Source organism: Carassius gibelio, chromosome A9 (genome assembly GCF_023724105.1).
Source record: "Carassius gibelio isolate Cgi1373 ecotype wild population from Czech Republic chromosome A9, carGib1.2-hapl.c, whole genome shotgun sequence".
Taxonomy (NCBI): Eukaryota; Metazoa; Chordata; class Actinopteri; order Cypriniformes; family Cyprinidae; genus Carassius; species Carassius gibelio.
In genome coordinates, this window is record NC_068379.1 from 13,591,668 (window position 1) to 13,617,793 (window position 26,126).

At 40.0% G+C, this 26,126-nt stretch overlaps 1 protein-coding gene and 1 long non-coding RNA gene across 2 annotated transcripts in view; one reads left to right on the top strand and one right to left on the bottom strand.

The window, feature by feature from the left end:
* LOC128019667 (acid-sensing ion channel 4-A-like) overlaps positions 1-25,533 on the bottom strand; it is an 88,050-nt gene extending 62,517 nt beyond the window's left edge. Inside the window, exon 1 of the mRNA XM_052605772.1 lies at positions 24,461-25,533. Within this exon, the coding sequence (XP_052461732.1) occupies positions 24,461-25,162 (702 nt within the window). The 5' untranslated portion in view covers positions 25,163-25,533. The remainder of the gene's footprint in view (positions 1-24,460) is intronic.
* On the top strand, positions 3,580-5,014 carry LOC128019668 (uncharacterized). The gene is made up of 3 exons (XR_008185232.1): positions 3,580-3,780; positions 3,909-3,973; positions 4,680-5,014. It is a non-coding gene; the product is annotated as an uncharacterized LOC128019668 (long non-coding RNA).
* Positions 25,534-26,126: the final 593 nt, after the last annotated feature.

Genomic DNA, 26,126 nt, shown 5'->3' on the forward strand with positions numbered 1-26,126 from the left:
TATGCCTTGCTTGGTTAAATCAAACTACTTCAAATCTTGTTTGCAACATAATTTATGCCTATAGTATCCTTTCCCAGCACACCCTAGACTGTCGATTCAAGTTATCAAGTTCAAGGTAAAGATCTGATAGCGCTGAGCCAATCTCATTTCCACCATTACTCTCCTTTTATGCCCCATGGTGAGTCTTCTCAATACAGCCTCTTTGGGGGGCTAGCATGACACAAAAACCACTAGAGACTTGGGTGGACTGACATTCACTTCATCTAGCAAAACATCACTAATTTGACCAGTTGTTGATAGTGTGAAAGAAGCATTGCGTCTACAGTATCCACTCATCTGAGTGTCGACTGCTTTATGAGGCTCTGTGCCCTAATGATGGGCAGGTTATTTGATTCTTGTGATTGTATGCCCTGCTGTCAACAAGCCCCTTGACTTCTTTCGTTTGCTGCTCCGTTGAGCAGGGACACTTATCTGCACAAAATGAAATCAAGGGTAATTGCATGTTCATGCCACAGAAAATGCCAACTACTAGACAGCAGGAGGCTCGGCTCCTGCCTTTCGCCAAATTATCCTGCTAAAAGCCTGCTTCCAACTTGCTCTGTTAAACATCCTGTAAATTTTCCTGGCTCTGTATGTACAATTTAATACATATCGTTCTCTCAGTCAGTCTCTCCCTACCTTTCCCTATATCTGTCGTATGTACCTGCCAGGGGCATTTTCTTTGAGCAGAGATGCAGTGCCTTCTCCGAAAATATTTGGATGAGAAAACAATCAACAGTGCAGAATTAAATCAACACAAACACAGTGAAATTTGTGATGAAATCATGTGTAAATCACTCATTTTTCTAAAGTGATACAGTACAGCAGCGACATCAGCATATCTTTTGCATTTGCCTGACTTACTGTATGCTCTCATAGACATTTTACATGTGATGAACAGTAAATATAAGTGGGGATAGATAGATAGATAGATAGATAGATAGATAGATAGATAGATAGATAGATAGATAGATAGATAGATAGATAGAAAATAAAAGCAAAAATACATATTTTCCAGTTCACATGGAATTTTTGAGTCACATATAACAGTGATAAACATTGAAAGACACTAATAACACTACACATGCAAAATGTCTAATAAATAATTTATAAACACAGAAAAAACTTCAGAGTCATCAACCTTGTGGACATCCCTATATGTACAAGAAGATGTTTCGATCCAGTGTTAAGTTAAAGACGCTGAATGTTTAATTCATTGTGAGCTTTTCAAACCAAAGTTCATGGGCTCTTACATATTCCAAGCAGGCAGACTGACATGGTCCCACTCTAGCTCCGTGGTTCACACCTCTTGTCTGTACACCCTCACACTTCCATTTTAATGAAATGCTAATCCCAAGCAAGTTATTCCACTATTTGGTCTGGGAATGCTTTTATTTATGCAACATCCAAGTACATGTTCTGTCTACAGAGATCAAGCCACACTCCAAGAGCTGCATTCATAAAAAAAGATAAAGAGAAAGAAAGCAGAAAGCGAGAGAGTGAAAGAGAGAAAGGTGACCTCGTCGTGAGCTTCATTACACCTGCTGTGTTGCTGTCTTTTCATGTATAATCTAAATCTTTCCACTCAGTTTCACTGACTCGTTTCTATGTGGATTCATTATGTGTTCATGTAAAGGCAGCCTGGAACATGCAATATTTTCTGTCTAAGAAATTTGCTGTGGCCTTGAGGTGAATAAATGCCTGCCATCAGCCACAGGTTCATCTCAATTACAGTTTAAACTAGATTTAAAAGTTTCTATACAAACTTTAAGTTGTCTTGTTAAAAGCCTAGCTAGTCAGTTTGAAGTAGTTTGAAAGTTAAAATCGTTTTTTTAAGATTAAAGTTTGAAGATTTTCATTGCAATACAGTCTATTAGGAAAAAAAAGCTAAGTATAAAACATATTTTAAGGGTACCTGGGGTGGTTGCTCAGCTGTTTCTACTATGAATAGCATGTTGCTAACATGTTTTAGCATGATTAGCACATTACTAAGATTATGCTAGCATGATTAGCATGCTGCTAGCACAATTAGCATGATTAACATGTTACTATGTTGTTAACATGATTCTAGCATATATGCAAGTTGCTAGAATTTTGTTAAACATGTTTAACAAGTTGCTAGCTTGTTTCTAGCATGCTTATCATGTTACTAACATGATGCTAGCATTTTACTGACATATATGCAAGTTGTTAGAATTTTTTTACATGTTTAACAAGTTGATAACATTTTTCTAGCATGGTTAGCGTGTTACTAGCATGGGGTTATCATGTTTCTAGCATGATGCTAGCATGTTTAACAAAATGCTAGTGTTTCTAGCATGATTCTAGCATGACAAGCATGTTACTGGCATTATTCTAGCATGATTAACATGTTTCTAGCATGATAAGAACTTACTTGCTTGTTACTTGCATGTTGTTTATCATGTTACTAGCATGCTTTTGTCAAGTCTCTATGCTAATCCAGCTAAAACCAGTTGATTCACACACAAAAAAAACAAAAAAAAAAAAACTAAAAACCAGCTAAGACCAGTCTGGCCTGCTAAAAAAGTGGCCAAAACCACTTTAAAACCAGTTTGGGAGACAGGCCAAAGCAGCCAATCAGCTTAGGCTGGTTTTAGAGGTTTATTGTATTTTTTTATTTTTATCATGGAGTTTAATTTTAAGCTTTGCCATAGTAATAGACAGCTAAAATACACCATATGTCTTATTGTATAAAAGTTTTCACACCCTCAATGAACTATGATCTATGAGATTTTAGGTAGATTTGATAGTCTGGTTTACGAAAACCATAAGCCAGATCAGTTAGAAAAGATATAGCAACCCGAATCAGATCAGTCTAAAGGTCTGACCCGAGTTTGGTGGTTGTACTGTAGCTTTAAAGTGCCCTTATTATGATGGGCACGGTCATGGTCATGGTCACGGTTACACATGTTAATTTGTCTTTTTTTTCTCGCGGTTAAACTGAATGTATGTTTGTCTCCTAAAGGAAACGGCATTGTGTAGTAAAGACTAGCATAATTATTTTGAGGCTGTTGAAGTGGTAACTGTTAAAAGTATGTTTTACATGTAATATTTCAGACTTGTCCAGCTCCTGTCTTCATTGTCCTCGCGCCGAGAGTTAAAGACACAGAAGCTGTTTGTGTGAGGAGTCACAGACCTGTGTGAGGATGAAGAGGAGGTGTTCTTTTGAAGAGAGGGACAGACGGTTTAAGGAGAGTAAACTTCAAAATAACATCAAGTTATCTTTATTTTTACTAAGACTAAAATAATGTTTTTTTGTTTTTTTTTTAGATGTTGAAATCCAGAGACAAGATAACTTCATTCTTTTGAGACTGGTGTAAGTTATTTTTATTTTATTTTAGAAAATTAATGTTTCTGTTGTGTCCTGCCTGTTAACTTCACATTTTGATGCAAAAACAGTGTGATTATATATATATATATATATATATATATATATATATATATATATATATATGTTAATATTTTATTGAAACCATCGATGTCCCTCTTTGCAGAACTCAAACCAACTGGAGTTAAGGACACACAAGTCTGCTTGTGTGAGGAGGAGGTTTTCTCAGCTTCTTCTGAAGAGAGGGAAAGATCGTATAAGGCAAGTAAACTTCATAATTTCATGTTATCAGTTGTTGTTGTGTTTTACTAAGAGTAAAATAATGTTTGTTTTTTGTTTTTGTAGATTTTAAAAGCAAGACATTGGAGAGCATCATTCCTTTGAGATTTTATGTAAGTTATTTTTAGAAAATAAATGTTTCTGTTGTCTCCTGCCAGTTTACTTCACATTTTGATGCAACAACAGTGTGATTACGTGCTCATTTCATTTAAACCATTGATGTCTGTGTTTTTCATTGCAGAACTCAAACCAACTTTGGAGTTGTCTGATTTGGAGAGTCATTACTCTTGGTCTTCGCTCTTAGAGGTAAAGTTCACACAAAAAATCATTTACTTGCCCTCAAGTCATTCCAAACCTATAAGACTTTTGTCTGTCTTTACAACATAAATTAATATATTTTTAGTTTTCTCATAATATTTGTTAATCCATTTATAGTTTAGATAATCAGTATTTTCAAGCCTCATCAATATAGAGTTATTGTAGAAGTAAATTCTGATATTTATATATGAATAAATCTTAAATTATATGATAGCAAACATGTATGTTCAAAATAAAATACTGGTCTCCCAGACCAGCAATGGAGGACACAAAAAGAGAATATTAAATATATTCATATGTTTTCCAAAAAATGAGCAGAGTTTGTATGAGTCTGGAAGAAACATGGGGAGAGTAAATTAGGACCATTTTAATTATTTGGTGAACTAACGGTTTGAAGAGCAGCCCTCCATGTACATGAATATTGTGAGGTATGTGAATGTCATGTCTGTTTTAATGTTTCAGTAAAGAAGCTTTCTGAAAGCAATATTTATTCAAAAAATATTGCATGTCCTCACACTAGTGCTGCCATTATAGCATTCTGGAGCGCTGTGGTGGACTGAGACATTAAACAACCACACAAGTGTTGAAACTTTAAAACAGATTATTTACCTATCCTTACGGATGTGAATACACCTCTACCTGAAAATGGATAGTTTAATTAAATGTTTAATTTTTTCATATGTGTTTTTCTTAGGCCACTGATGAAGAACAGGCGATGACTGGGATGAATCCTGGTCAGAGAGGAGAATCTTCTTTCCCCTAAACTGATGCAGCGGTGGTTTTAAAGAAGGACGCTGCCCTGGATGATGTAGAAGATGTCACATGCTGTGCAGATGGGGTTTCTTCATGATTACATCAGTTATGCTAAAGAGATCATGAAAATTGACAGTGATGCATGATCTGTATTCATGGACTATGAAACAAACTGTAAGTGTATAATTTGTTAAAAAAAAAAAAAAAAGTTAAATGCTTTTTCTGTGTTGTTTAGTAGAAGAGTTTACACTCTTGTCATTCATACACCTGCTCACATTCTTTCACACACACACATGCGTCTGTTAAATGTTATAATATCAAATTTAGTGTTGTGATTTATTTGTGTACTGTCATGCCAGAATAGTTGGAAAAAACCTAACTAATTGTAAATTTATTGTATAAGTGTTTTTTTTTGTATATTTTTATACAATATATACAATTGAACAAAGTCCAATTTGATCTTAAGTTATATTCATCAAATGTTCAATGCTTTGTTTATGAACTCTGTAGCTGTTAATGCCATCCTTTTCTGCATTTCTTTTAACGTGTTATTTTTTTACTTTTCTCGTTTTTAATAAATATTTTCCTTTTGATAATTATTATTTGTGTGTAAAAGTGATATTTAAAATGAACAACCTTTGTAGGTTTAATGCCTAGCTCAATTTGGGTTAATTTTAACGTAGAAATGCATTGTTTTCCCACATCCTTACATTCAATTGGTGGCTGCACTCTGCGAGTTTATTTTCTGCCAGCAGGAGGCGCTAAGCGGGAGAGGTAGGTTTCTCCGGTAACGGCTGCAGAGCGGCTCTGAGCTCACAAACGCTGCCTTATCAAGCACATGCGAAATGATATCGAACATTTTCTAAATACAGTAGTTTTCCTTCTGAAATACAGTGATAAAAAACACCCGCTCTGGTTTTTGAAACCCTGCAATATAGTCATTTTAAACCATAAAAATGGCAACCCAGCAGGCTGGGTTAAATATGATAACCCAACTGGTTGGGTTAAAATAACCCAGCGCTGGGTTCGTCCCTTTTTGACCCAGCGCTGGGTTGTCAAAATAACCCAAATTGGGTTGTTTTCAACCCAGCAGTTTTTAGAGTGTATGTACTCTGTACTTTATCATGCAAAATACGTATTTAGTTGTGTGTGTTGTGTTCGCTTAAATTTATTTTATTTTATTTTTTATCTTGCATGGATCTTATCTTGTCTTTGGGGACTCCCAAAACCAAAATATGAACTTTTTATTACCCATAATAGGGGTATTTGAAAATTCTAGGAGGATATACATTTTTTAAATTTGGTCTCTGGAGAAGAAGAAGAAGAGTGCAGCCTGTAATGTAGCTTGCTACTTAAGGAATGTCTTTCAACTACAGTTTATAAATTATAAGCGTTTAGTTTCAATGGTCAATCCTCAGCATACTCCCGACTGTTCGGCTCACGAATATGACGTTTGTACTATAATATCACCTTCAGAAAACACACATTAACTCTCTACTTGGCAAATGGGATTCTCGGCTTTATTCAAGATGCTTATGAATATAAGCAAAATGTTAACATGTCTTACAACGTCTCCATTTTCCCAAAAACAGGGCATGAAGGTCAAAAAGAATGAAAAGAGTGGCAAAAAATTGCAATGTGATTTGTGACTGAACAGCTGTGACATTTATTCCTGGTCTTAACGGATCCTTCCTGAGGTGCTGCATTAGCTGTTCCGTAATCCCATCGAGAATGTCAAGGGCAACTGTAACTGTAGTTCTATCCCTCATTAAAAGATGTATTTACTCTAAATTATGCCCTAATCTTTCGCTGCATAACAAAACGGATGAAAATACAAAGAAGGAATTAAACATAATTTAGTTTTGTAGTTCTCATTGACATTTTGCTATTTTGGAAATGAGTTTTGGGAAATATGCTACATGGACGAGGGCAACTTCTGTTCTGAAAAATTTATGTGGCCACAAATGCAAAATCCACTAAAATGAAAGTAGCATCAGAGCTCCATCCAAAAGGAGCACCAAACAAAAATCTCAGAACTTTCAGGAGAGGTGTTACGAAGCTTATTTGAAATGAATTAACGAAGACTAAACTTCTTTTGTTTCAAATGATTTCCTATTTTAAAATGAACAGGTGTGCTCTGCATGAAATATTTACCAAATAGAAATCAATTCATTTGTTCTGCTTCCTGCTACAGGAAGCGAGAACAAATTCCTCATACAATTCTGTGGCGTGTCACGCAATTGTTTGCATTTACATTTTATATCAAGCTCATAAATGGAGCTTGTTCTGCTGGGGACATGACACGATATTAACAGCCCTGCATCTCTCTCCCTGCATCTCCCGGGACACAAGTGTTAATCGGAGCCATCAGGTCCTTTCCTGCTGGATCAATGTCAGCACAAATTTCAGATTGCTTTCCTGATGCACGCCAACTTATCTGTGATTCAGCTTTAATAGGTTATTGAACGGCACAAGCATTTAGGGAGCAGGGCCGTATTTCAAGTTATTGACAATCAAATCCACACAACTTTCTCATTACCATACATTTGGACAAACAGAAATTATCTTTAGGGGCACAGTCAGGTGAAAGGACAACACTATGATTGAAAGAGGTCACAACCTGGGTTATAGGAAAATAAATGACTAATATCCAGAATGACAACACCTTCTATATTTTTTTTACCAAATTTCTATATATATTGGAACATTCAAAACAAAGAAAGTTTATGATGTAAAATAAGAAATATAAAAAAAATAAATAAATAAAAAAACACCAATTCACTCATCTTAACAAATTAAAATACTTCATAAGTATTCATATATATATATATATATATATATATATATATATATATATATATATATATATATATATATATATATATATATATATATATATATATATATATATATATATATATATATATATATATATACATCATCTTTCAAAAGTGACAGTAAAGACATTTGCTAAAATAAAATAATAGATGATCTTCTTTTAAACTTTTTATCAGTTTCCCCAAAAATATTAAGCAGCATACAATATTTAAAATAAGTTTTCTGCACTGACCATAAGAAGGAATGTTTCATGGCTGCTGACAATTCAGCCTTTCCATTACAGGAATAAATTACATTTTTTTAATATATTCAGACAAAAAAAAGTTATCTTAAATTGTAATAAAATATCACAGCATGAGAAAATAAATAAAAAAATATTTTGAAAGTTACATTTGAAATTATTAAAAGTACTGTAGTAGTATTAAAATAGACAAATATGAAATTTAAATATTTACACTAGTGATCTCAGACTTTGGGACTCTGTGTTTATAGAAATATGTGTCTAAAATGTCCAGCAGAGTCTAGTTGAACATTGAACACTGAAATGTGTTCCCTCTTTTGGTTATGAACGTGTCAAAAAACATAGGTGTCCCTTTACTGGGTCCCAGCTGCTGCCAGCAGTTCTTATACTGTATATGTCCACCATGGCCTTGAATCACACAGAGCAAAGATCAACAGACTTCACAGAGGTGCTGAACTAACGGTACTATCTTGGAGCTGAGGGAGAATGTGGGAAACCTTTTTTAAAAGAAGACTGAGCAACATACATAAGCTGTCTGGGAGCAAAAATGTATTCAAATAAAAGCTATTCAGTAACAAAAAAAGCAAAATTTTCTTCCTGCCCTTCAAGCTTGGTTGAATGCTAAAAGAGGAAAATGGGACAGGATAGGTACCCGCATTTACATGTTTTGGCTGGTTCTGTGACCACAAACAGCTTTAGCCTACAGCATGTGTATGACTACAGCTTACTGTAACAAACAGCCTCAGTTATTAGTGCTCCAAAGGTGTCAGAAAAATTTAACTCAGTATGTCTCCACCCTGATTATCAACACTGAAATCCTGCCGGCTGCTGCGAACTCACCCAAATTTCTCCTGAAGGTGCTTTACATGACCAGTCATTTTAACAACCGAATTCAAGTTAGCATCCATTTATTCTGCTAGAATTACAACACAATTATGATCATTTCCAATCTAGAGTCATGCAATTTTCATACTGTGGGCCAGAACACAGCAGAAGAAATAGATGCTGCATCACTTTCACTGTGCAGCATGATACAAAGTAACGTTGTTTTTTCTAGTGGCTTCATTAAAGTCTAATGTGTTTTTCAGGACACTTCATAACCAAAATGTACTTGGATGGGAAAATAAGAGGTGGTGAATCAAGCAGAGCTTGATGAATTGTATGACATTTCCATGCATCTGAAGGTTGAGTGGTTTGTCAACATTGGTGAAACCTTGAGATGAATGACTGGCAGATTCACTACGCATCTCGCTGTGAACATCATTGTCTGCTAGGAGGGAAACACATAGGGAGGTTTGTAGACATATAGTCTATGTACAATTTGTTGTATTCAAATGGTTGAGTCTCTTTAATCGTGGGAAGTAATCATTTTGGGCATGTTTACATGCGCCTAGGGCAGGGATAGGCAACTCCGGTCCTAGAGGGCCACTATCCTGCAGAGTTTAGCTCCAACCCTAATGAAACACACCTGAACAAGGCAATCAGTGTTTTTGTGATTACTAGATAGATACAGGCAGGTGAGTTTTTGTGAGGGCTGAAGCTAAACTCTGCAGGATAGTGGCCCTCCAGGACCAGAGTTGCCTATCCCTGGCCTAGGGCCTTTAAAGATAGTTAGTTGTCCAAAGTGGCCCATTCTGAGCTCCTCGTTAAGATTCGCTTGTTGCCAGGTAAATCAAGCAGGACCATTTTCAGTATCAATTTACCCTATGCAATGTCGATTATTAGCTCTAACGAAAAAACATACTGATTAAGATTACTTTTATTTTCAGCGAGCAGCTAAATCCAGCTAAATTTACAATAACCCACACCAAACGTGTTTGCATTTTAAGCTAAGGGCCCCAAAAACTTTCATAAGACCCATCAATTATCAGACAGAAACAACTGACCAATAAAAGTCCATAAAGAATTAAATGAATGCAAATTAACTAAAAGTGTTAATCCACAAAGTATTTCCATTTCACTGCTACTCGAAGAAGAAAAGCAAAATGCCACTCCCCTCTGGAAGCTTGTGTTCAACACAAGCCTGCCTGCTATCTATGCTGAGAGAGGGAGGTTGAAGAGGTGCTGCATTCTGCATTCATCTCCTAAGGGAAGGATTAAAGCAAACGGGTTGCTTAAAAAACAGATGAACATATTCACTTTGTTTGAATAGGAAGGTTTAGATTCATTGTGCAAGCACAAGAAAATACTCACCGTTTGTTTTAATGCAAGATTTGGATTCATTGTATAAAGGCTATGTGGTGTTTTTTTTATAAACAGTTGATTGTGTGCTTACAGTTTTATAGCAGTTTGAACATTTTATTTACTTTCATTATAATGAAGAAGACCAGAGTGTAACAGCAGCAGTTATTTCACTAACACAAGGTGTTCTGGGAATAATCAAAAATTGTATGAGAAAGTACACTCTTCTTCGTAATGTGTTTAATTGTACAAACAAACCCCAGAGATCAGCAAAAGGCAGTTCCAAGTGTGTGACATTCGACATAATTCAGAGCACAGGGTAATCGTCCAACCATGCAGACATGCCAGCCCTTCATGCTCCGCTAGACATAGACAGCAGAAAAGAAAACACTGAGTGACATTTATGTTCTTTAATTTTTCTCTGTAATGTTGCCTTAGCCTCTCCAAACTGACATTTCCAAGCGCTAAGTAGAACAAAGATTTTCACTTGTAAGATTAATTTGATATTTAAGCATATGCTGCTTTTTTCACACAGTAATTAAAACTGTGGCAGCGGAGACAGAGAAACGCACATCCATTACCCGGAGCAGTCCGTTCACAAGGTCTGATGAATTTTTAACATGCATTTGTAGGTGGTTATATTTATGGATTTTAGTTTTAGACAAGCCCCTACATGAGCATGATGGTACAATAAAACAACAATATTAAAAATAAATAAATAAATAATTAAAAATAAATAAAAACATCTCAGTTTGGTCATCCACAAGATGAACAAGATCATGTTCCATGAAGATATTTAGTAAACTTCCTACCATAAATATATCAAAACCTAATTTTTGAGTAGTAATATGCATTGCTAAGAACTTAATTTGGACAACTTTAAAGGTGATTTTTCACCCTCAGATTCCAGATATTCAAATAGCTGTATATCAGCCAAATATTGTCATATCATAACAGACCATACATCAATAGAAAGCTTATTTATTTTTATGATGTATACATCTAATTTTCAAGAAATTTACCCTTATGACTGGTTTTGGGGTACCAGGGTCATATCAAAAAAATTTAAAAATGTAGTTTGTTCCTGTGATGGCAAAGCTGAATATTCAAGAGAAATAACTCTAGCCTTTAGTATCACATCGTTCGACTGAACTGAAAAATAAATAAATAAAAAATAAACAAAATAGCATATATATATATATATATATATATATATATATATATATATATACTAAATTGAAACATATTATAATACATAATAAAATATCTTACTATGTAAAGGATGCTGACATTTAGACTTTTAGAGAGGCTGAGATGAAAGACAGGGATCTAAACCTCTCCTAGACGGGGCCAAGCAACAGCTATGATTTGTGACGATATACAAGACGTGTAGCTCAGAAACTAGCTGCATAATATCGTTGTGCACCCCGATTAAAATCCAGTCAGATACTAAAGACAGACGATTGCTGTGCTCCTCTTCAGGGCTTATCACTTTCTTATTGTCTCTAAGCTACGGGGAAGAGGAAGTTCTGAATGAAAAATAAGCTCGAACAGAATTTCTTGCGGCATATGTAAACAGCGTGCCATTTAGTATATCTATCTTTATGCATTAGCTTATTTTATTGGTAAGCATGCATGTAGCTCAATGCAAAAGTGCAAACGTATTCATACGGATGGGTTTCTCCTCATTATCAAACATAGCAGACTTCCCGCCAAAACCAGAGGAACAAGATAATTAGTCATGCTGGGCTAGGGCCTGGGAAGCAATCTGACAGAAGAATATATTGATTTAGGAGGGAGGGTGAAGCAAACAGCCAAAGTTAGGGGTTACTATCAATCTTCTCCTCCAAGTCTATCAGTATATGATGAAGCATGTATGTGCGCTTGCTCACATACACTCATTCCAACAGCTCGCCGGACAGCTTGTCAGAAAGAGACAAATGTAAGTGGGAACTAATGTCTATGTGGAATCTAGAGGGAGTTTACAGCCTCCAAACATTAGGGCCCTACTTTTTTTCACCAAGTTTTAAGCTATCCCTTGAGCTGTAGACTTTTCGGATGTAGTCAGCTGGCTAAATCAGAGGATAATGAGAGGAATGGTAACGGGGAAATATCCCTGCTAGTGAAACGCCGCCTCTGCATTCATAATAAACACCGATCAGTCTCAGGTGTTGGTTGTCTTATGGAATGTTGCTGCTGATGTGTTTAGCGTAAAGAGCGCTGATCTATTTTCCAGGGATTCAAATAGCCACACTGTGACTGGTTGTGTGTGTATTTGTGTACTCTCTGTCTGTCCTTGTTTCCTTTGCACAAACATAAACACACACAACATTCCCCACATCCCCTAAAAGCAGGAATGGCTTGAGGATAAGTATGTTTACAGCTATGCCACTCACATGCAATTGCGTCTCCGTGCATCAGCAGGCATGCTGAAGGAGAGATAAACTGTCATGCAGGCAGCTGAAGGCTGAGACTTTGAGCAGAAGATTTTAATGTATTGGTAGTTCAGCAGTTCAATAATCTGTGAAGACCTGTGATGGTGTAACTGGGTGGCTAATTGACGGGTTGTTTGGACAGAGCTGCGTGTATGCGGTCACTTTCACACTCCCTCAGTCTTGTGTTTCTTTCGGGAAGATGGAATGAGTGGGGGTAACATAGAGAAGAGCCAGACGTTAAGCCCGCAGGGGGACCTGATGTCACTCACACAGCACAGAGCTCTCGGGCAGCTCTCGGAGAGAAAGACATCCTACCGCAGGAGTGGAGAGTGCCAGCTCCTCACTAACACAATGTGAAACACCTGTTACTGCCAAAAGCCCTCACATGTCTCGTACCTCAAGCAGGCTCGACACAACTCCATCTCAGAATTTTTGGCTGCTTCTGGAGCCATTGTACTCGTACTTCACTTTTGCACAACACCTGAACAATATATTTTTTTGATGCTTTAGTGAGATGAGAACATGACGCAAGCTGGATTCAAACCCACGTTTCCACGTGGCTCAATGTGTCTGAAGCAAAGAGGTCTATAATTCTAGAAAAATCTATCTGTTAGCAGGCAGCAATAACAATTGCATGTTTGCCACCAAAAAACACAAAAAAAAAAACACAAGCATGCTATTTAAAAATCTGTAAAACTCAGATGAGGCAGCAAGAAAAAGTAAATTCCCCTGAAGGTACTCGTGCTGCGTCCAAAAATGCTATGGTAATGCCCCCAGTGTGACCACGCTCTGAATCACGTTTAATTAGTCAAATAGAAGTGTGAGACATCATGGGTGGGTGACATCATCGACCAGGAAACTTAAAAGCATGTGCAGTGGAGCTGGCTTCAACTTATATCATTCAGCAAGCGCTCTTTGTGTGTATACATTACCAGTCAGTCTTGTGATTCTTATTTGGTGTTGCTTGTCCACAATAAGCTCCACTATGTCTAAAGGAATAAGGGCGATAGCATATCACGTTTCAGATTGTGTGCTCCTCCCTGCTCGCAATACATTATGAGCGGGGATAAACACAGTCTGTGTGTTGTCTGCTTGGGAGCGAAGCATGCGAAGTTGGCTCTCAAGGGTGCCGAATGACCGCATTGTGAGCGGCTTCCTCTGTATAGGCTTTACTCACTGAAGGCTCTCTTTGAGGATGGAGCATTCACCACCATTTCCTACGATACTGCACTCGTGGGGTTCACAAGTGGATCTGGCAGGGGGATAGGAGACGGGTGAGTCCTTTTCTTCTTCCTCACCCGCTAGATCTCGTGCCCCCTTCCTGGGATCGGAAGCCCGCTCTGTTTCAACCTCCCGGACAGAGGGCTCGATGATAGACCTCTCTTCCTCCAAGGTGGTCGATGTGGAAAGGGTCAAGGTTGTGCTGCATTCGCCCCAGTATGAGGAACTTTTGGAGGTGGTGACACATGTGGTAGCCAAATTAAACATCGATTGGCCCGATGAGAATCAGTCTGAGCCACAGAAGAGTAAATAAGATGAGCGTTTTCTGCAGGCCAGGCCACCACCTCCACACTGGAGCCTGCCTTTTTTCCCCAATCGCCATGCTGCGGTTTCAAGATCATGGGCTTGGCCATTCTCTGCCCCCCTCTTCATTCCTGCTTCAGATTACTATGGCAATGTGGGGGGATTGAATGAGTGCAGTTACAGAGCATTCCTCGGGTGGAACAGTTGCTTGCGAGCTATCTGTCCCCTGGCATGGCATCATCTCTGATGGCTCCAATGCTGCCCAGCAAGCTGCTGTGTACAACATTAGCGCTGGTGGGCAAGGGGTATGCAGCAGCGGGTCAGTTTGGTGCATGTCTGCACACTATGGTGGGGTTATAGGTGCACCAGGCCAACCTGTTGATGGATTTTGATGAGGGCACCGATTAAGCTGCCCCTATTACACCAGAGGTCAGACTTGAGAGACTGATTCCCTTAGTAGACTCTTTAGCAGTGTGGAAACTACTGCCAAATGTGTCTCAGTGGATCCTGCACATGATAGAAAAAGGCTATTGTATTTGTAACAAGGTTCAATGATCAAAGAGGAAGGAGACCGGGATCGGCGTTCTGAGGCTCGTGGGTATTTATTGAATAAATGAAAAGAAACAGAAAATAAAGTCGCGCCACATGCGCACACGTTTAAACGTCGCTTTTCACTCTATGTGACTGCTGTCTGTTTCGAGGCTTCTCCAGCTCACCTCCGCTCAGATTCCCCACAAGTCCTCAGCTCTCTCGCTCTTCTCCGGATGTCGTGCGGCTTAAATACCGGTTCCCCACGCCAATCACTGCAATAAGACCCAGCTGTTAATAGTTTCTCACCTGAACCACTTACCACCGCTCGTCTCTTCATTCGCTCTCCCGTTGCAGACTTCGCTAAACCATGCCTCCGCCACCACATACCCCACCGCCCGACTCAGGCCGGGGAGCCATCCGGCCTGCAGCCCCCCCCCCCCCCCATTCCTGGAGAGGAAGTTGGCCACAGCCATCTGCCTGTGAATCACCTTGAACTTAAATGGCTGTAAAGCTAGATACCAACGGGTGATTCACGCATTGGTGTCCTTCATGCAGTGGAGCCACTGGAGGGGTGCGTGGTCCGAGCAGAGGGTGAACTCCCGTCCCAGGAGGTAATAGCGAAGGGTGAGAACCACCCACCTGATGGCCAAACACTCCTTCTCTATGGTGCTGTACTTAGTCTCTCTCTTCGAGAGCTTCCGACTAATGTACAGCACCGGGCGGTCGTCCCCCTCCACCTCCTGGGACAGGACCGTGCCCAGCCCCCTGTCCGATGCGTCCGTCTGCAAGAAAAAGGGGAGAGAAAAATTAGGAGAGTGCAGGAGCGGCCCGACACACAGGGCAGCCTTAACTCGGGTAAAGGCCTGTTGGCACTGCTCCGTCCACTGGACCGTGTCCGGTACCTCCTTTCTAGTGAGGTCAGTCACCGGGCTGGTGAGGTCCGAATAACGAGGAATAAACATCCTGTAATATCCCGCCAGCCCCAAGAACTGCCTCACCTCCTTTTTGGTCTTGGGCCTGGGGCAGGTTGCAATTACTGCCGTCTTATCGATTTGGGGACGCACCTGCCCGTGGCCTAAGTGGAAGCCCAGATACTTTACCTCCACCCGCCCAACTGCACACTTCTTTGGGTTGGTCGTCAGCCCCGCCCGTCTCAGCGCCCTGAGGACCGCCCTCACATGCTCCATATGCCGCGGCCAGTCCCCACTATAGATGATTATATCATCCAGGTAGGCCACAGCATATGCAGCAGGGGGCCGCAGCACTCGATCCATGAGGTGCTGAAACGTAGCTGGGGCCCCGAACAAGCCGAAAGGAAGTGTAACAAATTGGTGTAATCCGAATGGCGTGGTGAAGGCTGTCTTTTCTTTGGACATGGGAGATAAGGGGATCTGCCAATATCCCTTTGTTAAGTCCAATGTCGAGTAAAAGCGAGCCATGCCTAACCGATCTAGCAACTTGTCAATTCGAGGCATTGGATAAGAATCAAATTTAGATACTGCATTCACCCTGCGATAGTCTACACAAAACCGCACCGAGCCGTCCGTTTTAGGTACCAAAACTATCGGGCTCGCCCAATCACTGTGTGACTCCTCGATTACTCCCATCCCCAGCATGGCCTCTAATTCAGTCTGAACCACTTTTTTCTTGTGTTCAGGTAACCTATATGGCTGGCTGCGAACTACGACACCCGGCTTTGTCTCAATGTGGTGCTGAATCAGGTCAGTACAACCAGGTAGGGGCGAAAACACGTCCGCAAATTCTACCTGCAAACGCGCAATGTCAGTGAGCTGCGAGGGCGAGAGGTGATCTCCCCCTAAGGCCATGTAGGGAGTTTTGCTCGCAGGTCAAGGACGTGTTGAATTTCATTTTTGCTATCCGAGCGTCCGTCCTCCCAAGTTTCTTTCAGAACGTCCAACACCCCCCGGGGCTGACGTCTGTAAAGAAGCTCGAAGGGGGAAAACTCCGTGGAGGAATGGGGGACCTCGCGCACAGCGAATAAGAGGGGTTCTAGCCAACGGTCCCGATTTCTCGCGTCTTCTTGTACGAACTTCTGGATCATGGTTTTTAATGTGCGATTAAACCGTTCGACCAGGCCGTCCATTTGTGGGTGATAGACGCTGGTACGCACCGCTTTAATGCCCAACAATTCGCTTAATTTGCGTGACATAAACGTGGTGCCCTGGTCCGTGAGAATGTCCTTTGAGATTCCCACATGGGAGATTAAGCGAAACAGGGCGTGCACCACACTCTTCGCAGAGATGTTGCAGAGCGCCACTGCTTCAGGATATCGTGTCGCGTAATCCACTAAGACCAAAACGAAACTATGTCCCCGTGCCGATCGTTCTAACGGGCCGATGAGGTCCATACCAATTCGTTCGAAGGGGACCTGCACTAGCGGAATAGGGCACAATGGCCTTTTGGGGTGGCCGGTGGGTTTACCAGCTGACATTCCCGACACAACGCGCACCACCTGCGCACGTTCTCGTGAATGCCCGGCCAAAAGAATCAGGTCGTTAGATGATTTAGTGTCGCCGTTACTCCTAAGTGCCCTGCCATAGGATTACAGTGCGGCGTTTGGAAAAGCATTTCCCGACGGCTCCGAGGTACTAACAATTGGGTTGTATCTTCTTTTGTCTGAGCATCGCGGGTCACTCGATACAACCGATCCTTGATAATGGCAAAATACGGAGGGGCTTGCGGGCGCTCAGAATGGAGGACCTGCCCATCGATAGAACGGACCTGCTCGAACGCATGTTTGAGTGTCTCGTCTTGGGATTTTTCCAGGGGAACCACCGCGTTGATGATGGACTCGGCGTCGCTGCCTCCGGCCAACAGTCACTTGTGGCACGAGTCCAGGAGCTGCTGTGCCAATACAAAGGGCCGGCCTGCTTCGCTCAGCTCCAGCGACCGGAAGCGTTGCCTGTGTTGTTCAGGGCTGAGGCCGACCCTCTGGAGGATGGCTCTTCTCAGGTCGGCATAGACCAGGAGGTTCGGGATGGGCAGTTGTTGTGCCGCCTTCTGGGCCTCCCCCGACAGCAGTGGGATCACCCGGACGGGCCAGCTGTCCATCGTCCACCCACATGCCTCGGCCGTCCTCTCAAGTAGGTCCAGGAACGCCTCTGGGTCATCTGTGGGCCCCATTTTCGCGAGCGGCATGTGGGGGACGGGGCCGGCGCTGGGGGAGGCCACTCCCATCCGACCCTCCTGGGCCAGCAAGCTCCGGAACAGCCATAGCGGGCTGTGGTAATGGAATAGGAAGTGAACACTCTCTTGAGAAAGGACGCCATCAAGGTGGTCCCTCTTCATGAGAGAGAATCAGGGTTCTACAGCCAGTACTTCATAGTTTCAAAGAAGGATGGGGGGGTTTGTTTTTGATTCAGAGGTTAGAACTGAAGTTCAAGATGCTCACTATCAAACAAGTCGCGTCTCAGATCAGGTCCGAGGACTGGTTTGTCACGAGAGATTTAAAAGATGCATACTTCCATGTCTCCATCCTTACCACTCACAGGAAGTTCAAGAGGTTCGCTTTATTTTAGCTATTTTAGGTTGAGCCTAAATGCCAAGAAAAGTGTAGTTCTCAATTACAGAAGAACACTGATCTGGGCGTGTCCCCTGCTCAGGTCAAATCGATCCTCACAGCAGTTAAAAAAGGGATGTAGTGATACCTTTTGGCCTGCTGTTCTCCCCGATGGGAAACTTGCTTCACACGATCAAGGTCACGCAGAAATGTATTTGTGCCTTAGATGTGTGGAAAGAGACTTAGTTCTTATACCAAGCTCCAGGTGTTGGACATTCAACACGTTCAGAATTAATCAACTTTTCATAAACTACAGAATAGGCGCGAGCCGTAAGCAACACGCCTCGCATAGGGAGGGCTTATATGCTCCGAGAACGGACACTGCACTAGTGATACAAAACACAAAGGGCTGTTAAGAGCAATACTTTTAATATAGCCTAGACAAATTATTATTAGTCTGGGTTGCTGTACGCTTTTAATGGTTGCCGTATTCTCAAGTACTTAACAAGTAAATTAAGTGCATTTATCATGTGTAAAATTACTTATTAACATGGAGGATAAAAGCAGCAGTTTTTTTTTTTTTCTTTACACCAACAATTTACCACTAATAACAGAATTCATATCTGGCACATTGCCTTTGTCTTGTTGTCACTCAATTTAAAGGTGGGAATAAAGTCTCTAAAAATTTTAAAAATTGTCAACATCTTGAGTTGTTATATCATTTGTGAGCAAAGTCATTAGTCCTATGTGATAACATTAGAATTTTCCATAAAAAGAAAATCCTCTCTGAATCAGAATGACAACATGTGCTGTGTTCAACATTAATGATAGGAAATGTTTCTTGAGCAGCAAATCAGCATATTAGAATGATTTGTAAAGAATTATGTGACAATAAGTCATGAATCCTGAAAATGTAGCTTTGTATCACAAGAATAAATTATATTTTAAAATATATTAAAATACAAAACAGTTCCTTTAAATTATAAAGTATTAAAAAAATTACTGTATTTTTGGTCAAAAAAATAAAAAAATAAAATAAAAATTGAATCTACCAAATCTACCACAATCTTTTTAATTATTACAATAAAAGTATTGTAGTCATAAACAAATACATTTAAATGTCTGTCAATAGAGAAAGAAAGATGATTTTTGCTTCAAGATGGTGGAGGCTATTTACGACATCTACCAACACATCTACCAACACAAGCTAACTGGCTAAACCTTGACCACTTGGTCTGGAGCATAGTCACAGCACTAACCAAAGGACAGAAAAATAACTTTTGAAGAAATGTACGCAATAATGAAGCAGCAAAGCTGCAAAATCCTCAAGACAAGACACCTGACATTTTGATTTCAGAAGTTGCTTTTTTTATTAAAGGCATGAAACCATACTGCAAGAGCCATTCACTCACACATCTAATTCTTTTAAATCTTTTAAAGCATGTGGCTCTCAACACTCTTTTTTTCAAACTGAAATGCTATAGTGGAGTCGGACCTATAATAATGTGTGTCCTCACCCTGGGCTTTGGATCAACCTTGGTCAGTGTCACTCAGTTATCCGTAGGAATATATGCACAAGGGATCTGTCCTTGCTTAAAACAAAATCGGAAAATGCATCTGCAAACAGAGCAAGCGGGAGAGCAAACACACAGAGTGGAGCAAGCAAAAAGAACCAAAGACCTCAGTGTATGTGATGGACTGAGCTAAACCACTCACAATCCCCTTCACCACCAGGAGCTGACAGTTAGGTGGAAAGGAAAACTGAAGCATAGCTATTTATTTATATTCAATTATGTTTAAACATGTTATTATGACATCTATTGTGAGCAATTATCATGAGTCATTAACAGCTGAGTGTTTTAATTATACCTCATGTCAAGGGTAACAGAAAATAAATAATGCTGCAAATCACACACATACACATACAAATATACAAAACGATTTTCTATTATAATAAGGACTTCTATTGTTTTGTTATGTTTTGTTTTGTTTTGCAGTAAACTAATAATACTTTTTATCCCTTAAACTTAAACCTAACTTTGAGAGAAATTTTTATTTTTCCATTTTTATAATTTTATAATTTTATTAAGACCTTATTTTGTACTTTTACTGTTTTTGCTGGGACATTTGGTTTTCATTTGACAAATGTCATTTACATTTAATCAGAATTACTGTACCTTCATGTAAGCACAAATCAAAAGAATGTTAATCAATATACAGGATTTATTTGACCTCATCTAGTTTGCTGATTTATTATATTTAGCACATGAGCACACTCTGTACATTATGAAAACTGGTAAAAGAAGCTTTTCACAAAAGCTAAAAGAGTGAATATTGCTATATTAATTCCAAATTAATGTTTTTTATAAATAAAAAAAAAAAGCATTGTAGTGGATGACGCAGCAAGGTATGCGCAGTACACCTCTGAGATATGCTAGTTTCGCGAGTTTAATTTTAGGAGCAAAGGAAGCAAAGTTTCCTTACTTTAGCAAAGGAAAACCAGTCTCCTCTTGGTTTATATCGAAATCCTCCAACATTTTTATTTAAAAATCCTTGTTTTGTAGTTCTAATTCATGACTGGCGTTTTGTTCTCTCTCCGCATTCGTCACGAATCACACAACGCCGGCGTACTACGTCATCAGCTGGAACTGCTTCAGTGTATGACAGTCAGCATAAGCGAGAGAAAAGTGTTTATTACATTTGAAATATGGATATTTTTCTTACAAAAACTCATGGGGTATGTGTTAGAATGCGCACACTTTATTTGACAACTTATGGACTGTTCAACTGTAAAACACACTAACTGCAATAATGGTAATAATGATAATAACAATTCTTTACATTACATTTATGTAACTCCGACTGGATTCATCTTAAAGAATAACATCATACACCTAGGATGCTTTGAGTGTTAGTGAAAAACAGTCTAATTTTCCTTTTTGTGTGGAATGCGGTCACATAATTCATTTACATCTATGAGGCAAAATGGAAATGCTATTTTTTATTAACATTAGCATAAATCAAAGACCATAAATTAAGCATTAATTTGTGCTATGCAACAAGAGAATACATGCACACCCAATTTGAAACGTTTTAGACATTTTTTTGATGATAAAACAGTGGGATGATCTATGATGCAGACATTCGAAAATACCTCTGTTCTTTTGATATAACGATTTTTGCAGTGTTTCTGAATGGGAAGAGCTCTATGACATTGGGCGTGAGAATGACAAATGAACAGCTAATATTATGAGTGCAACTGCTGAAACCAAGTAGTAGCAATGCCAGGGATGTGATTGATCGAAAATATTCCGCTTTCCCTGCTGATGCAGTCATTAGATAAACGCAGCATCTGGAATAGGCTGTGTTCTTTTCCTCAGGCTAGTAATCCGCACGCACCCAGAGGCCAGCACGCTCAGCTAAGGTCATCTCTTTATGCTAAACACTAAGTTCAGCTAAAGTCAACACTTTATGTTAAAAAATATCAGTCTGTCCGCTGTCAATACAAAGCTTCCTGGATAGTCACAGTAAACCTGTTCCATCTTACATATGCAATCTAGTCACACTGGAAAGGATAAAGTGTTGTAAAGAGATGCTTCTCAAAAATCGCTCCTTGTTTTTCTGCCAGGGTTGCGCAGCCCGTGGGATGGAGGAAGTGTCCCGTCATGCGTGGAGACAGCAAGATGCCTGTAACTAATCTAACTGACAGCCTCTCAGACACAGATCACAGGGCTGATGGGAGAGAACGATGGAGCAGGGAACTTTCCAAGCAGATTAATTCATAAAGAAGTCCATCCGTGGCACGCGAGAGGCTCGTGCTTACATGGGATAGCCATCTTGAGAAACAAATACTTAAAAGAATAGTTCTCTGAATTGGAAAATATTTACACTTCCTCATTGTTCCAAACCTGTATACCTTTCTTTCTGCAGTAATACAGAAATGGAGAAATTTTAGATAACGTACTGCTGTTTTTTTCATGAAGTTACAAAGAACTGAGGCACTGATGGAAATGATGCAAAATCACCATAAGAAGTATAAAGTAATCCATATAAATAGTGCATTATGTAACCATTGCTTGATTAATTTTCTCGGACAAAAGTCAACAGGAATCCACACAACATGAATTTCACCATGAAAATTTAGCAACACGTTCAAGTTGGTCATCGCTATACTACTGACAGTAGACACTGGATCTTTTTTGCCCATGCAGTTTCACTCATGTGATTGCACCTTAACCTTTTGAAATCATATTATAACTTTCTATAAGGAGTTTTAAAGGATACTTCACCCAAAAATTTAATTTGCTTTTAATTAACTCACCCTCAGGCCATCCAAGATGAGGGTGACTTTTTTCTTCAGTAGAACAGTAAAGATGATTTTTAGCTGAAACCATGGTCTGGAAGCTTTGCATTACATATAATAAAGTGGCAAATAATGTTCATTTTCTTGCACATACCAATCGTTTGACTTCAATACTGTATCATCAGGAGCCATGGATATTAATTTTGTGATTTTTTTTTTTGTTTGCTTTTGTTGACTGTCAGTATTGACTTGCACTTTATGAATCACCAAGAACTATGGTTTCAGCTAAAAATATTCTTTACTGTTCTACTGACTAAAAAAGTCAACTCCATCTTGGAAGGCCTGAGGGTGAGTAAATTAACAGCAATATTTCATTTGTGGGTGATCTCTTAAGTTTATATTTAGTGATGAGACTTCCCTCCAAAAGCTGTTAACTGCTGCTAATGAAACAGTGGATCACAAGATCCAAATCTTACTTGGTTTGTAAAGGAATCACTCAGACCACATCAGATGATTCAATGTAGAGATATCCCTCAAAAGAAGGATTTGTTTATGAATCAGACATGTTACTTCTCTCATTATCTCCAAGTAAAAGAGACGAATGGCAGATTAATTTAATTCAAAAACAACTTAAATTTAGGTCTGTTCATTTATCACAAAAACACCTATTTGGCTCCAGAAGAATCTAAAGTCATACTTTTATAGTGTTCTTGTATTCTTTTTGAAGCCTGCATGCTCCAGTCCCAGTTCAATGTTGTTACACTGAAATATTTTTTTTTTTTTGAATTTCTTCAACAGGTTTCCAAAGAAGGAAGTAAGTCACACAGGTTTGGAACGACATGGGAGTGAGTAAATTATCTTTTAATGTTTGATGCAGATAACAGGTGCCCCTTGAATTCATCTTTGAATTCTTCAACAAATAGCAAGCACAAACAACTGTGAGGAAAACACTTCACATTTACTGTAACTGTCACAACTTTTAACGCTTTTCTCGTCTCAGCTTTGCTTTTATCTTTCTGCAGAAGCGTGATATTTTTCCTTCCGTGGCCAACAGGGAGAGAGACTATACAGAAGGGGTGAAAGAATGCAGCAGTGGAAGAGAGAAGCAGAGAGAGTCTCAGCTCTGTGTTCTAATTTCTTGTATCACATGAATGGTACTTATGATCAAACATATGTATCTACAGAGAGACCTTGAGTAGAACAGAAGACTAAAACTCAACAGCACATCAAAGGTTACTCCATGTAATCATATCCATCTCTGGAAGATATGTATGTCCAGCACATCCTATTAAGACTTGAAAAATGTTCCTTGCCATTACTAAAGCAATATTCATTCATCCATCAGTACACATAACATCAATAAATATGGCATGATGGACACATATAAGACCTGGCGGAGTGGACTTGGTTGGCTTATGGAATTTGTTTTATTCATTTTAACCAATTTAGCTAATGCAAAAATCATGTATGATTTCAGACTCTAAATATTTAATTCCAACAGTGACAGGAATGAAATATAACACTGAGAAAACTTCCCTCTTGGCATAGGTGGTGTACAGTCAGTGAGAGTTTCTACAAAGCAGTATTGTTGCCATGCTCTCTTTCAGTGGCCGGCACTGATAGCAGAGTCAAACAACTGAAAAGTAAATATAAAAATGCAACCCGGTCTTCTCCCTTGAGGAGAACAGCTGAATTCCCTGCAGTTGTCTGTACATTATAAGAAATCATGAGTACAGAGAAACAGGAACTCTCCTGTGAACACAATGAGGGTAGCAAGCCAGGTCTGTGCCCTGTTTACAAAGACTATGTCCAAATGAATAGTCACTACAGGGGAAACCAGAGAAGAAAACATATCTATCCACCTCACCACTGACAGAAACTGTTTCTCTTGTAATGATAAATTGAATTTATTTGCAACACCTGCAGACTCCTCGGTTTCATCTGAAAACAGAACATTCACTTCTAAAGTGCAAATAAACTCACTATTCCAGCAATTGATACAGGATTTAGGACATTCATTGCTCTTTACAATGCCACCATGTTCTTGATTCTAATAATAAATAGCCCTAAGGCATTTTCTTTGTCTGTAAAATTAACTTTCTGTACCAAAAGTTAGCAAGCCGATATCAGAAACTTTCCTTGAACTTACCACTGTAAAGTCTTCAGCTGAGCAGTTCTGCCCACTGAAGTTGCAGTTCTTCAGCATCTCTTGCAGCTGGTGACCAGTCCGGTTGAAGATGTCCTGCATGTCCGGTGCTGGATACTCCAAATCGGTGGGCTTGTGGCCGTCCTTGTTTTTGGGGGGCAAGCCGGTCAGGTTGGCCAGGTGGTAGATGTCGGCATCAGTGAGAGCAGAAAAGCGGAAACGGTTGATGTTGCAGATGGTCACGGCGGGGAACATCATCTCCGGGGTGGCCTCCTCGTTCAGCGCAGTGACATGAGGATGCTCCAGGTAGGAGATGGCACACTTTGCCGCCTGGTATAGAAAGAGAGCCAGGGACACCAGGAGTGCAAGAGCCCAGAGGGTCTGTCTGACACCCAGCCGTCCCGACACAAAGATGTGGTTAATCCCATGGAGTGAGCAGGCACTGGCGAAGCCGGCCAGATCCTTGGCTGGGGGGCTGCAGCTCTCTTCGATCAGGCTCTCCTTGTCCCCTTCCTGGATGCCTTTCTGCTTCTCATCCTCCTCTGCAAATTTGATTTTGCAAACAAATTCGATCGGCATGTGGGCAGCCAGGTCTGCGTTTGGGATGCTTGGATAACAGCTTGGAGCTCCAGTATCCTCTAAGTCCCGTTGCTCTGAGAAACAAGATCTCAACTCCAGAAAGAAAAGAAGGGGAAAAAAAGGCATGCAGAGCGAGAGTGAGAGCGGTCGCTGCTGTCGCGTGCAGTGGAGGGAACTGCTTCTGTCTCTCAGTTCCAGCTCTCCAGTGCTGATGCTCCTGGTTCTGTGTTCAGACTGCTCATCTGAGCACTTGTTCGGCACGCTTACAAAGTCCTGCTTACCGGCTGTGATACTCCTAGGGAAACAAAAAAACAACAAAAATACACAACAAATCTCTTCTTTGCTTTATAGCCACGGATGAAAATGCAGCATTTTGGTTCACGCTAAAAAAGACTGGTAGGGCTTTTTAATAATTCATGAGAAAGCAACACTGGGATTATTTCCTTTTCACTGGCACAAGCAGCGGCAACTTAAACACCCCACGCTCTCTGTCCTCTCGCTTTCTCTCTCAGTCTCCTGCGCTCTCTCTCTCTCCCTCTCTTTCTCTCTCTCTCTCTGTCTCTCTCTCTCACACACACACATGCGTACGTTTACACTCGCACCCCCTTGCTCTCTCTCTCACTTAATCCACTTGTTCGAGATGCCTTCTTACCCCTTGACCACAATAAATTTCCGTCAAAGGCTGCTTCGCTGAACATCCCAGACTAGATGTAAATGTCGATGGGGGGATCAGTGGATTTTAGTGTCAGCCCCCCACTCATCCCTCCCCCAATTTAGTCCCATTAGACATCCTAATTGCAACAATAATGAGCCATAAGGAGTGAGCGTAAACAGCCCACAACTCTGAATGATCAATCTTCAAGCAAAAAAAAAAAAAAAAAAGAAGAAATAGAGAAAGAAAGGATATTGATCACGCAGAAGCATCAGTCAAAGATTAAGGAAAGCAGTACAACGGTTCTTTCTTATCAGGAATTAATGGTAGCATTACCAGGCTCCAGCACGAATATAAATTAGTGCCTGTCTCCCAATCTAGGTTTGGATGACACCAAAGACACAGAAATAACATATTGATCTTGACCCTGCTTTCACA